Source organism: Desarmillaria tabescens, assembly GCF_030435595.1.
Source record: "Desarmillaria tabescens strain CCBAS 213 chromosome Unknown EV420scaffold_9, whole genome shotgun sequence".
Taxonomy (NCBI): Eukaryota; Fungi; Basidiomycota; class Agaricomycetes; order Agaricales; family Physalacriaceae; genus Desarmillaria; species Desarmillaria tabescens.
The window spans coordinates 348,038-361,374 of NW_026848308.1; the positions used below are offsets into that span (position 1 = coordinate 348,038).

The 13,337-nt window shown below is 46.5% G+C and overlaps 3 protein-coding genes across 3 annotated transcripts; 1 reads left to right on the forward strand and 2 right to left on the reverse strand.

The window, feature by feature from the left end:
• Positions 1-603: 603 nt before the first annotated feature.
• Positions 604-2,591, reverse strand: EV420DRAFT_1734522 (uncharacterized protein; the record flags this gene model as incomplete). Its single annotated transcript, XM_060479983.1, has 8 exons — positions 604-722; positions 773-880; positions 937-1,750; positions 1,802-1,907; positions 1,961-2,076; positions 2,127-2,230; positions 2,426-2,516; positions 2,568-2,591. 8 exons carry the CDS (start codon positions 2,589-2,591, stop codon positions 604-606), a joined length of 1,482 nt encoding a protein of 493 aa, XP_060333929.1.
• A 541-nt stretch (positions 2,592-3,132) lies between these two features.
• On the reverse strand, positions 3,133-3,956 carry EV420DRAFT_1734523 (uncharacterized protein; the record flags this gene model as incomplete). Its single annotated transcript, XM_060479984.1, has 2 exons — positions 3,133-3,538; positions 3,592-3,956. 2 exons carry the CDS (start codon positions 3,954-3,956, stop codon positions 3,133-3,135), a joined length of 771 nt encoding a protein of 256 aa, XP_060333930.1.
• A 5,678-nt stretch (positions 3,957-9,634) lies between these two features.
• On the forward strand, positions 9,635-11,784 carry EV420DRAFT_1639528 (uncharacterized protein; the record flags this gene model as incomplete). Its single annotated transcript, XM_060476981.1, has 4 exons — positions 9,635-9,695; positions 9,751-10,809; positions 10,859-11,040; positions 11,095-11,784. 4 exons carry the CDS (start codon positions 9,635-9,637, stop codon positions 11,782-11,784), a joined length of 1,992 nt encoding a protein of 663 aa, XP_060333931.1.
• Between the last annotated feature and the right edge of the window lie 1,553 nt (positions 11,785-13,337).

The following is a 13,337-nucleotide window of genomic DNA, read 5'->3' on the forward strand; positions in this document are numbered from 1 at the left end:
TGGAGTGAGAATATACTTTTGCATAACAAAGCCGACAATGTAGTAGTCGATCTTTGGGTGGAGCATCTGCTCAGTGAATATGTCTGTGCCTGGTGGAACGACCTTCTCCTCGACAAGGAAGGCATTGAACTGCGCCATGACACTGATAAAAATGCAAATTAGTAAAGACAGTGAGGAATAGGAGTAGAACACCGGGCGTACCCTCAATATGCAGCAGCCATGCCTTCCTTGACACCTTTTGATGCTTCCTGGATATTTTCTAAAACCTCCTCCGTATCTGCAGCTGCGCTGATGTCCATATCACCATCGTCATCATAAGCGTACAAGTCGCTGCAGGTCTCCTGCTCGCCCTCAATATCATCCATGACCTCCAAGTCGGTTGTGTCGGTTCGAGACTCGTCGAGGACTTGACAGATTCCGATTGCATTCGCAACATTGTCAACGATGTTCATGTCCATATTACAGCAGTGTTATCGAGACAAGGGGATGGCAAGTTAAGAAATATGGAGACAAGAGACAGTCTGAGCAGGTACAGAGAAAGGAGAGACAGTCCACAGTATATATAAGAAAAGAAAAGGGGTGGTGCTAACCCCTTTTCAGACTTCAGATTTCACCCTCATCATCCGTACACAACTCCAAAACCTCGCCAGTTGCCTTGAGGTGAATCTCGATGCGGTATTTGGGGGAAGCAGCATGCTTCTGGCGCTTTCTTGGGGTTGCTTCTGACAAGGAACTGTAAGAAAACAATGAGAACAGTTTAAGTGAGCCCCACCTGTCATCTCCTCGCTGCTCTCATCGCTTGATATCTCTAAGATGGATGGAGTACGGGCGTGTTCTGCTTGGACATGATGACTAGTTACTATGTTGGTTGAACTCGAGGCTAGAACATTGCAAACGTTCGAAGATAAACTTGACAGGCAGAGATACTTAACGTACCAATAGAGTTTTCGATATGTTCGATTTTTTTGAGATGTGGCTTCATAGACTTGCGCCTTTTAACAGGCTTGCCTGTCTGATTCGCATCATCCAAGAGGTTCGGCTGTGCATGGAGCACCAATATACGTGAGAGCCATGCATGAACCTCATGCTTTTTCATGAATGGAGTCAACATGCCCCTACTGTCGGTATCATATGTTATGTCAAGAACAGACGTGATCTGAGTGAGGATTGCATGAGGGATGATAAGAGACACGAAGATTTCTGACCCCGATCGCTCACGCTGGTTTGTGCGAATAGCACAGACTTTGGAAATAACAGCATGCGGGGATAGATGGGAGTCATTAGCCTGTATCAATCCTCGTCGCTTACACAGATCTTGAAGCAATTCACGGGTTGCTAATCCCGGAAAGACATGATGAGAAAAATTCTGAATGATGCCCATCAGGTGTCCCCAGATGAAGAGCTCTTTGCATAACTTTGCAAGCTTCAAGATATCTGGTTGACCTAGCGATGGAGTAGCAGGCAGATTGCTGAGCCCATTCGACCAGGATGTCACTGGATGGATATATTGAATGAGAACCAAAGCTTTAGGAAAGTCAGAAGGAATACGAGAAGCCAACGACCGGTGGCGAGAGGAGAGACGGCCAGCTCCTTTAGCTTCCAACATCGTACGGAGATCTAGATGCCACGCAGAAGTTACAGCAGGGTAGTCATTGACTTCAGATGCTTCGAGGGCATCAAATAATTTTTTTCCGATGCCTGTTCGAGTGATTTCAGCGGTGGTTTGAATCCCGCATCCCTGGATTCCATCCTACAAGAAAAAAGATGAGGCTATATTTGCGAACAGGCTTGCATGACGTACATCGTAATCACCGCCAGCAAGTAATGTGATTAGTACGAGATCATTGCGGGAGAACCGAGATGCTTCGTAAACTTCAATCAGATATTTAGAGTCACTTTTGTCTTTGCTAATAAACAGACTTAATGGAAATACTGATCAAGCCAAACTGTTGCTGCTCACATCCGAATTACTCGCTGAGCGCCAAATACCATGGTGTCGAAATCTTCTGACATCACAGCATTGATATGGCCAAGGCTCGAGAGCTTCGCCAGCTCTGCTTCTGCTTCACCTGGAGCCTGTTTTTCCCTTCAGTAGAAGAAAAGAAAGGCGCAATGAGAGCTCATACCTCCCAAAAGGGGAACCCAAATCCTACGAGTAGCTTCTTGAAATCGGCAGCCAACCAGTCCGGTGTTTTCTTTACAGCCTTTTTGCACTTATTGGAAGGACGCCCTGGACCATCGAAAATGAATATAGGTATCACTGGAAGGTGAAAGAGGCGACCCAGTCATTTAAAAAGTGATGCTTGCGCCGGATTTTTTGTCTGTCCATGGTGATACTTTGCGGCAAACATCCATCCACTAAGAGTCAATGATCAGCAGCCTCACAGGTGAGAATAAATCAACAATAATGACCTAGCATCCACACCAATACGAGGGCCTAGATCCTGGACTGCGCCAGTGGAGATCTTCTGAGCGGACCAGTCAACAAAAGAGACTGAATCTACGGAGTTCAACAGCTGTCAAAAGCAGGTTAAAGGTAGTCTTAAACTGTCATAAAATGAGCGTACATTCCAACCGCCTTTGACACCCATGATGGTAAGACGAGATCACTATAGGGGTTGTCTGTCTTTCACCAGGATCCTTATCAACACAATAACACATGTATAGCGTGTCCGCATTGAAAAGATGTTAAGACATGGCCCTGAAAGCATATTAACTCTTACGTGTCTTTCACCAGTCCTACACAGAAGAGTCCAATGAGGGCAGCGACACCACCGGCTAACAATGCAGCGCGCAACGCTTGGTCCGGAGCATTCAAGGTATGAGTGACAAACAAATATGTTGAAAGCGAATGGAAAAGTTTATGTCAATGGAGCTATTCCTCACAATTAGTATTGGGAAAATATACCACGGAGACATTCACATACGTTCGGCACTAAAACCGCACTTGCCAACTTTATTTGTTAATGATCTCGCTCTGCACGTGCTCGGCATAAAGGGATCACCGGTGATGCCCACATACACCAGCGCGTACTTGCTCAATGCTATGGTGATACCCTCCAAGAAGCCAATGACTACTCGGATCCCAGTAACAAGAAACAGCACCTGAGTGGGCATATACAAAGGTAACCGTTAAAAGAAGACCGTTAAAAGCATCAAAAGTCTGATAGCTATTAAAATCAGGGCTAAAAGAACAACTGTGCCTAGAGAAGGCCCAGTAGAATGCATCAAAGCAGCATGAATCATGTGTGTTGACATTGAGGGCGGCAGGAGGGCGTCGGGACTAAAACAATCAGACAGGGATATAAAATACTCTATTAGAAGTAGATGGAATATAAGCGTAATGAACGGTATTGATGCAAGGAGGGTGGCGAGGAGGATGGTTGGAGAAAGCACGAGAAAGAGAGGATTGGCCATTAGGAGCTGGGTAGACAACGTTAATGTCAACGACGTGGAATGTATATCCCTAGGAAGACCGAAAAGTCTCTGAGCTGTAAGAATAGACAGAGCCAAGGGAATAAGAGAGAACAAGTGAAGTCTGCAAAGTGTAGGTCAGTCGAGATTCGATATCTAGCGTGGCAGTATGTGTACGCTGTAGTTTCTCCCCATGTTGGCTTGGTATCCCCATCCCACATGAAGCTTCCTACAAACGCCCAAATTGCAGATATGAACAACGCCGCAGGGATAAACACGAACGTGATGATCATCACAGGCCGTACGAATATCCGTGAAAGGAGCACATGAGTATACGCCACAAATGCACTCACGAAAGTGAGGATAGTGATGAGAGGTACAGTATGTAGGAGGATGGTATATGGTAGTGTCACCCCAGGTTTCCGGTCGGATGTGGGAGTTGTAAACAGCATGATGATAGAGAACAGGGAACATAGCATGATCCCTGTACACCACAGTGCTGTCCATATAGAATCATTGAACTTCCCGACCTCTAGGAACATGCCGGAGATCTGGCAATGAGAAGACATCCAGAGGTCGAACCATACCATCACGGGGTAGTAGTGAATCAGTGAGTGATAGCGAGACTGGCTGTCTGCCTGTAGACAGAGGTGGAGGAATGAACGACGGTGGATGTTATCGACTCTTAGATGTAGCAGCAAGAAACTCTGCCGGTGGCTTCAAGTCTGTCGAGTCAGACAATGAAGGTGAAGGATCCCTCAACGGAGACGCCTGATGCGTCAGCCAACCCTGGGGCGAATCTGACCGGTCTGATAAACGATCCGACGAGATGAGTGGTTGTGACTGTGGATCCCGGTGCCTCGAGTCATGTCTCGAATGCATTGCCTGCTCCTCGTCAAGTCGAAGATATGGGTCCTCATCATCCTCATCATCGATTTCCGGAATATTTCCACTCAAATTACCGCTCCTCAGATGGCTCTCTCACAGGTGAGGATCATCGAGGTCATTTAGGTCAGCGTTGGGATCATATCCGGCAAGTTGAAACACCATACCCACACTAAGGAACGATATTCAAACAAAGAACAGACCAAAAAGCAGAAGACGTACCCCAAAAAGCACTTCCATATCATAGAGGTACTTCAATTTCGCTGATCTTGTCGATGCTATAGCCACGATGGAAAGCGGTTGAAATGGAGAATATACGCTTATCTGTTGGATTGACAAGCTCTTCATTGATATCTTCCACAAAGTCATTCTTCACAATACTCATCAGAAACGAGCATGTGTCAGAGAAAGAAAGTTTACCTTCGCAAACCCTGAGAACTGGTCATCGTTAGCTCGAATAGCCTTCTGAACCGTCTCTTCAAATGTCCGCCCGATGCTCATGACCTCGCCAACACTCTTCATGCCACTACTAAGAAGGCGACTAACACGATTGAACTTCTTCAGGTCCCATTGAGGAATCTTGATGACTACTTAATCCAAACTGGACTCAAAGCATGCGCTAGTGACCTTTGTGACCGAGTTTCATGGCAATGAAAGCAAGAGGATAGCCAGTAGCTTTCAATGCAAGAGCCGCTGATCAAGGCAGACGTGCGTTGGCCTTGCGGTACGTTTTTGATGAGTACGATGATGAGCATGAGAAGGTGACGTTCGATGATGCAGATCTTATCGTCAATGACATGCACGCAGTGCCCCTGGGAGTTGGGATTGAGAGCGTACTGTGTTACATTCACCAACAACGCCAAGATGTTTGATCACGTTAATGGCAGTTGTCCAGAACATGTTGTAGTCTGAAAGCATTTGTGAAGGGGCTACGATGACTGAATCACCGGTATGGATTCTCAAGGGATCGAAGTTCTGCACAGGTGTTATAAGTGCATCAGAAAGATGGAAAATAACAACTAACCTTCATATTGTGATGCATTTGTTGCGACAGTCCTCGACCACTTCTTACTCGACTCCTTCCATCCCTTCATACTCTTTTCCACCAAGACCTGAGGACTAGTAGCGAAAGCCTTGCTACACAGCGCTTTGAGCTGTGCTTCATCCTATGCAAAGCTGGATCCCAGTCCTCCTGATGCATAAGCAGCATGGACAACGACCGGGAACTCAACGTTTCCTTGCCGCGTTGATAGCTTCCTCCTGATTGACAGCAGTGCAACTCTCTGCGCACTTCTCCCCAATCTTGGCCACGGCACTCGCGAATAACTGCCTATCCTCTGTGATGATCGTGTCGATAGGCATTCCCAGCACTTGCACCCCAAGCTCCGCAAATTCATCCTTCAGCTTGATACCGATGTTCAGAGCTGATCTGGCCACCAAATGTGACGTAGATACCAGCTGGCTTCTCATACTTGATAATTTTCCGGACAAACTCTGGCGTGATTGGGAGGAAATACACCTTGTCGGCCAGACCTTTGGACATAGTAATGGTAGCAACGTTAGGATTCACCATGATCGTGTAAATCCCTTCCTCGAATGCCTTGATCGCCTGAGATCCAGAATAATCAAACTCGCCCGACCAATGGACAGGCCTCCGGACCCAAGAATGATAACTTTGGTGACATTGGCACGGGGAACGCGTTTGTCATTGTCCTCTTTCTTCCTGCTGGGTAGTGAGATAGTGGTCATGCAGTCAATGTTTTTCATAAAGACGTTAAACAAGAATTCGGTGTCGTGCTGAAGAGGCTGGCTGTGGGCACCTGTGGAATAGTGAGCGGGCTAAAAGGCGAACCTCAAAAACCCACACACACACTCACACAACTACACAAACTACAATCACCCTCGTAAGTTCTAGGGGGAGCGATTATTCCTAATGCGATCCAACTATACTTCAATATCTCGAAGGGTTTCTCTTATCCTCAGCGCTCTTAGCGAAGCTAAGCTTTCTCTAATGAATTCCTAAGTCTAGGAACTTTTTTTTACAGGAAGGTCGTTCACTGGCGCGATGCAACCTTCAAGGCAGATTTGAGTTATAATACACAAGGGACACTGATCCCAACAGAAACAGAGGCAATACACGCTGAAACCTTAGTGAGCTCGCTAAAAGAACACCACAGGCAAGCACTGACTTAGCCCGCTCGCTACACAACTGTATGTAGGGGTTCTCCAACTAACTCCCGCAGGTTATCTCGACTCAAGAACACTTCAGAAGTGCTCGGAAAACAGATTCAGAAACAGAACTTCGAACAGAACTGACACGGAACAGACTGAAACAGAACAGAACAGAACAGAACAGATCTCAGATTTCCACTTCAACACATTCTCCGAACAGACTTATCACACTTAACAGAACAGAAACAGCGTCACTGATTCGTATTCACTCTGACTAAGTTCTCAAAAGTCTTATCAAAAGGGTATCTCGTATTTCTCTGAGTGAGCTCGCTAATTCTATGCACAGCTCAAAGTCACAAACTGATCCTTTGTTACAGTACCGCCTTCAACGCGTGCATGGGAACTCGGGGGCTCGAAACTTGTCCTCTACCTACTGTAACCAGCCTACTTATACTACAGGGGAATTAGAATTATAAACGTCGCGCAGTACCCAGACTCCTACATGCGTAGCACGTTGCCACCGCCGCCTTACTGAGCATCCGAGTCGGACTTCCCAGTTTTAGTCTCATTTCTATAGTGAGCTCGCTAAACGCGTGCCAAGAGGTGCTCTCCCGACACCCGTGGGCTCGTTCTCTAGCAACCGACAGGTCTAGGCGCACGGAACTATCAGTTCTGGCGTATGTCATTCAGGACTTCTTTCTTGGATTCACAGAGGCTTCTCGTAGACACGGCAACAAGTGAGTCTTCGAACAATGGGACTCAGAACAATGGAATGCGGGCTCGCGGACTTCGGCCGAAGCCCATTGCCCAAGCTCGTGCCGGTGATATCTGTCCGCTCGCTTAAGGATTTCCCCGGATTTTCAGGTACAGTGCGTCACAGTTAGCGAGCGCGCTAAGTGTTCTCAGTGCCAGTGCAATCTTCAAGGTTTTATCTAGCTCCCGCGAGTGTGCTTGTAAGTTAGAGCCTAAGGCATTGGGTATAGGGTTTGGCCTTCTCATCACGCATGCCCGTCAGGTACAGTGCTGTGACTAAGTCCTGTTTAGAATCCCGTTGCTTCTTATGCCATAAGTTATATTCCGTATCATTGCACCGCGTAGCATCAGTGTCGACGCGTAGTTTTAGTCCGCTCGCTCACTATTTCTCAGTATGCGTGTAGAACACTCTAGATTGCAAAATTACATGCGTAAATAGGCTGCAGTCGCAACAGCGCGGTCCAGGAGTCGACACCGGATGGAACTGAACAGAGAAGAATGGCTTGTCTTTGCAATAGATACCCTCAGTGCTTCCGTTGTTGGCATTTCGAAACAGTTCTTTCCAGGTCCTAGTTCAATCGCCTTGTTCATCAACTGCAGTCCACGCATGAACCCGCGTGAAACTCCTGGCATGCTTTGAACACTCTCGGGGAATGTGCCTTTCCAAAACAAATACCACTGCATCACCTCCTCTAAACTGACATTCGGCTGTGTAAGCCAGATGTGCAGAACATCCAGCCACTTTGGAAAGAATTCTGTCTCAACTAGTTGTGAGAAGATGTTCAGGCAGATGAATTCTGCTCACAGAAGGACGTGTTGCAATGGTTCCATTCGTTGATTTCGTGGGTAGACACGGAAGTCATTTCTCAGCATCGAACCCAACTTATATTTCAGCAGGATGCTATCCCAGTCGCTCGAATCGAACACCTGTAGTATTTCAAGATCAGTAAAGGCAGAGTTACCGAAGAGATTGTGACATACGTCTTTCCAAGCAATGAGATCCTTCGGAATGTCGTCGCCTGCCATCCAGCTACAGAGTAGGTTCTTTACTTTCCATCTGGCATTCCCAATGACTTCCTCTAAACGGAGGCCTACATGAGGAAGCCAAGGGAATACAATGGTTTGAAGAGTCACTGTATCTTGCTTGGGGATCCAAGTCGCTACAGCTTTCTGAACTTTTGGTAAGATAAGACTTGAACTAGGTTGGGAGGTCAGAGGTGATGCTCAGTCATTTGGACATGCCATAGTTGCTGATGAGAGGATAAGTCAGGATGAGGATCTGTCCTTCATAGGACGAGTTGGTTAAAGACTATGTGTAGTCTACCATACCTATAAGAAAAAAATTCAGAAGATTTTTCCCCATAAAAAATGGGCACAGCGTACCGGCCTGAAAAACGTATTCACCTGCTACGCTCGTTCCCTCTGATACCTTTGAAGGTGGATCCATCAGCTAGTACAAGGACTGCATTGTCACAAGACAACGTTGACTTGTTATTTTGAGCGTAGCGATTGTAAGAGATGTGTCCAAAAAGATGTGTCCGAAACAGTGAGCTCGATGTGCGCGACAGTGCTGGATGGGTCATAGACATGGTTGATGGCAGAGAATGGATTCAAAGTTTTGGCGGCGGTTCTCGTCGTCGTCTTCCTCTCCACCCAGATTCGCTCAAAGCCATCTGACGTCGCGCGGCCTGGAGTCTGGATCCTTGCAGAGGATATCAGAAAAAGCATGGGTGAATATTTGTGTAAGTAATTACAGATTAGAAACACATAGAAAGGAGGAACTCGGCAGTAAAAGGTGAAGACTGATGGCACGAGCTGCATCAACAGTATTCCCCACCAGGAGGAGAATACTATGAAAGCACATAGGCGCCAATAGCCTATCTGCTGGACCCAGACGCCAAAAGTCTGAAGCCCACAACTCATGCCAACGCATGCCAGTACTCCGGAGATGCCTGGTTGATAGATAGTATTAGTGGAGCGCAACTAGACCGTAGAATACCGGAAAGGACTGAGGTGCATAGCCAAATAACGCCAAAGTCCCTTCTCACCTTCTAAGTTCGCCATCACCATCCGACCTTCAGTAAGTGCTTTATACTTGTTCTAACGTGTTGACTGAGTTTCTTGAACAGAAAATCGTACCTTTCACACTGTGGATACAAATACCCCATAGCCCATACAGCCTTGCAGCCAGAAACTCTTGGTGTTTCTGGCTGTCGTCTCAAGTGCTCTGGTGCACTTGAACGTTGCCTCTACTATTGGTGTAGAGACGGCGTGGTTGTGGTTCACCCCCGTCCTCCAGAATCACCTAACTCGCATATTCCAAAGCTCTCACACTAACTACAAATCATCTAAGTGTGTATGTTTACTGTTGATTCCCGATTTTATGCTAACTAGCTGAAGTATTATTGACATGAATCTCACTCGTGTCATTAAGAAAGAAGACTTGCTAAGGAACTCGCGAGCCTTTTTGGGTATGTAATTCTGTACTCTCCTTTACTTAGTTCTGGATTTTCTATATAATTCTAGGTACTTTGTCATTTAACGATGGTCGTGTTGGCGCCATTTTCCCTGACCGCCAGTTCTTTATAACATCGCCAACTTCTGACTTCATTCCTTTGCTGCCAACCACCAAGGAGGTTCATCTGTACACTGATGGTCGCTTTGGGGAGCACAACTACAGCCATGTCCCACAGTACTACGAAGAAGCATACTGTCATCTTCCGCTCATTCCACGGCAGCCTACTAGCCTCTCGAAGGATCATCCTTACCAGGACTACATATACATGTGGGATAATATAACCAGTAACGATATCGAGTGGGCTGCCAGCTCTGTTCAAGGAATAGGCCTGTTACGAAGACCATGGCGTGGCCGACTATCCCGTGCTTTCAATTACATTGATGGCCGATGTGGAAATATGTTGGCAGACCAAAAAAAATCATCTGACTACCACGACTTGCTACGTATCCTACGTTCTCGCTTACAGGCAGTACTTGACCGTCTGGGGCATGTCACGACGGATATTTTTACGATCCAGGTTTTAGTTGCTACTGCGCAGAGATTCTGGCTTGAGATCGTTGCTGCTCTGGACTACATGGACTGGGTCAAGCTGGTCATGGATGGCATCAAGTCTCTGCATCCTGCACACAGGGCTGAACATCGCATTGGGATGTTCACCTGGGACGTCAGTGTCACCCAACTCTTTTTCAAAGCCCAGATCCCTGTATTCTTCATTCGTCCTTGGGAGTCGTTCACTAATCAAGTTATCCTACGCATCATTGAGCCATCTCCTCCAGGGACCTGCATCACACATCCTGCACGTCCCTTTCCCATCGTGTTCGATGGGCCACCCTCAGATCCCAAAAAATATGTGGCTCAACACCAATGTCTACGCCTTTTCCAAGGGTACCGTGACCCATTCAACTTTTGTATGGTTCCTTCTTCTGCAGTTGCACCATCATCTACATCCACAATGCTGCCACAAAATTCCTCTAGGACAGGACCCTTATGCCTGGACCGTGATGTTTCTCATCGTCTGGACTACTCGTCCCAGGTTGGTCGTCCAAAACATAAAAAAAATGCCAACAGTGAGTATTTGATTTATTTTGGGGACAACTCATACTCATCTTGAGATAGATATCAGTCGAGACAAGTTTAGTGATCTCCATGGTGATTATGCACCTCTTGCTATTTCTGCCTGGTCAGAAGCCCTGTCCTCAATCAATGAAGAATCTGAACGTGCCCAAACTCTTTCCCCTGATCTGGTGGCCACAGCTTACATGTTTCCTGATCCAAGAATCATTACCAATGTCAATGCAGTGTGGCAAAAAGCATATCTCTGACAACTTGACCATTCTTTTGATGCCTCGAAGTATCGTGCAACCGCTATGGGTTCCGAGGCATCACCACTCCGCCCTCAGCAGTGGCGAGACCTACTAGCCCTTGCCCTCAAACGCGCTGATGGGCCTAGTTCAAGCAAGCTGAAGAGCTCCTCATCTATCAAGAGTTTCAAAGCAGCTGAAGATATGCTAGGGTCATGCATGCGTGATCAAGGCGTCATAGTCCAACTCGTCCCACCGCCGTCTTCTGATGATCACCCCTTCGATGTTCATCGTGGTCGTCAACTCATCTGGGAGCTCTGTGAGCTCAACTTCCGTTACGAACTTCTTGCGTTGGACAATCGTGTGGCGCAGGACTGGGAAATGCCATTGGCAGTCAGTGCCACTATGAGTGCCATCAACAACTTCGCATCTGATCGTCAGAATATGATTTTGGCTGTGTTTCCTGGCGGTTCGTTGATACCATCAGCAGGAGAAGGTGTGGGTGATGGATTTGGCGGTGAGTGGGTGACACGATGGGAACGTCTCCGGAATCTGCGAGAGCTGATGCGGGGCTGGGTGGTTCCTCTACCTGGAGCATGTCATGGCTTGTTAGGTATGACGGAATCAGAAGGTTCCTTAAAGGTAGAGAAGGCTTTGGCGGTGCATTATGCACAGACATTTTTCGACTTTTTCGGCCGTCCTCCAATCCTCCCTTGCCGTAAGCCAGTGTATGATCATTGAACAGTATATTAAAAAGTTCTTTCTTGTATTGTAGTCTAACCATATATATTTCTTGCCAGTTTCTTATTCCTGTGTCTGAATGTATGCTCCATATAACAAAATGATTAGTTCAATTCAAGAACCCCTGCCTTCCCTGCCTTGCCTTGCCTCAAATGTCACTACATTTTGCTTCGTTATCTTCAAAAATGTCGCCTTGTATGTTGTCTGCTTCTGTATGACTACCAATACAATAAAATATGAAATTGCCACAGATTATGAGGGTAGCACAAACCTGACCAAACACATGTCATTTATCGAGTCCTATTGGGAATGTCTTGGAAGTGTTGTGAACGTCATTTTGCAGGTTCAAGTAGGCTTCCAAAATCTTTTGGCAGGCACTGACAGTGTTTTGTAAACATGAAGAAGCGAGAAAATGATGTTCCGACAACTAAAAAGATGTTTGCCTCACTTGGCTTGGACCCTCGTCTTTTTTCTTCGGTCTCGCCCTTTCTTTTGCCTTTGCCTTTGCCGTCCTACCTACATTTTGGCCTCATGGCTCGTGGCAGAGATCCTCTCCCTTACTTAAGGAAGAATGTTGCTTCAGATTCCAACCCTTGTCTCTCTCTCTCTCTCTCTCTCTCTCTTCTTCTCAATGTTTTCCCCCTCTCCCTCAACATTGTCGAGGCCCTATATGTGCGTTCGTTTTCTTTTCTTTTTCTTTTCTTTCTGTATATTATTCAATTCCCGTCTATATATTTAACTATTGTGTACGGGGTACGGGGCTCTCCCTACCTACCCTCTTTCCCTCCCCTCGCTTTTTCCTTTTTCTTTCTTTTCTTCCTTCCTTCGTCTCCATCTCGTCCCATCCCGTCGTCGTCGTCATCATGCGCTCATGCTCACGCATCCTTCTGTGTGTCCGCTATCGCGTGCGGTGGCAGGCAGAGATTGGCGAGATCGATCGTGTTGCGCCATTGGCTGAGACTCGCTGTTGGTCCCGACCCTGTTTGTCCCCTGCCGTTAAGTTGCCATACTTTGTCACCTTGTCACCCGTGATGGTAACCGTCTTGAAATTGTGTGTAAATTAGCTTCCTGGCCTCGTGCGGTTGTTTCTAATGATAGACCCTAAAGTAGAACTACATGTATGTAAGCCAGTGTTGTCCCGGTCACTGACTAATCACAAAGGCTGGTGCAAGTCACAAATCAGCGACAGGCAGGTCACTTTTTGACCTGACTTTTTCTCACAGCCTCGCAAAGCCAGCATCCCTTCGTGTCCATTCTATGTAAAAATCCCTATAACTATAGTGGAACCACTTTTGTAATAATCCCTATAACTATAGGCCTGTCAAATTCATGTATCTGCTAGAAAGCGAAGTTATATGTAGCCATGAATTTTCACATGCAATCCATTTCTTGGTCTCTCCCCACCACGTGCCCAACCAATTCCTGCCCACTCTTGCACTCCCTATTTACGGGTATCAGTAATAAAATATTTAGTATTCACAATTAAAGCATTGTAAAACAAATAAATAAATATAAAATACTATATAATACAAAAATAAATTAACATATAGGCG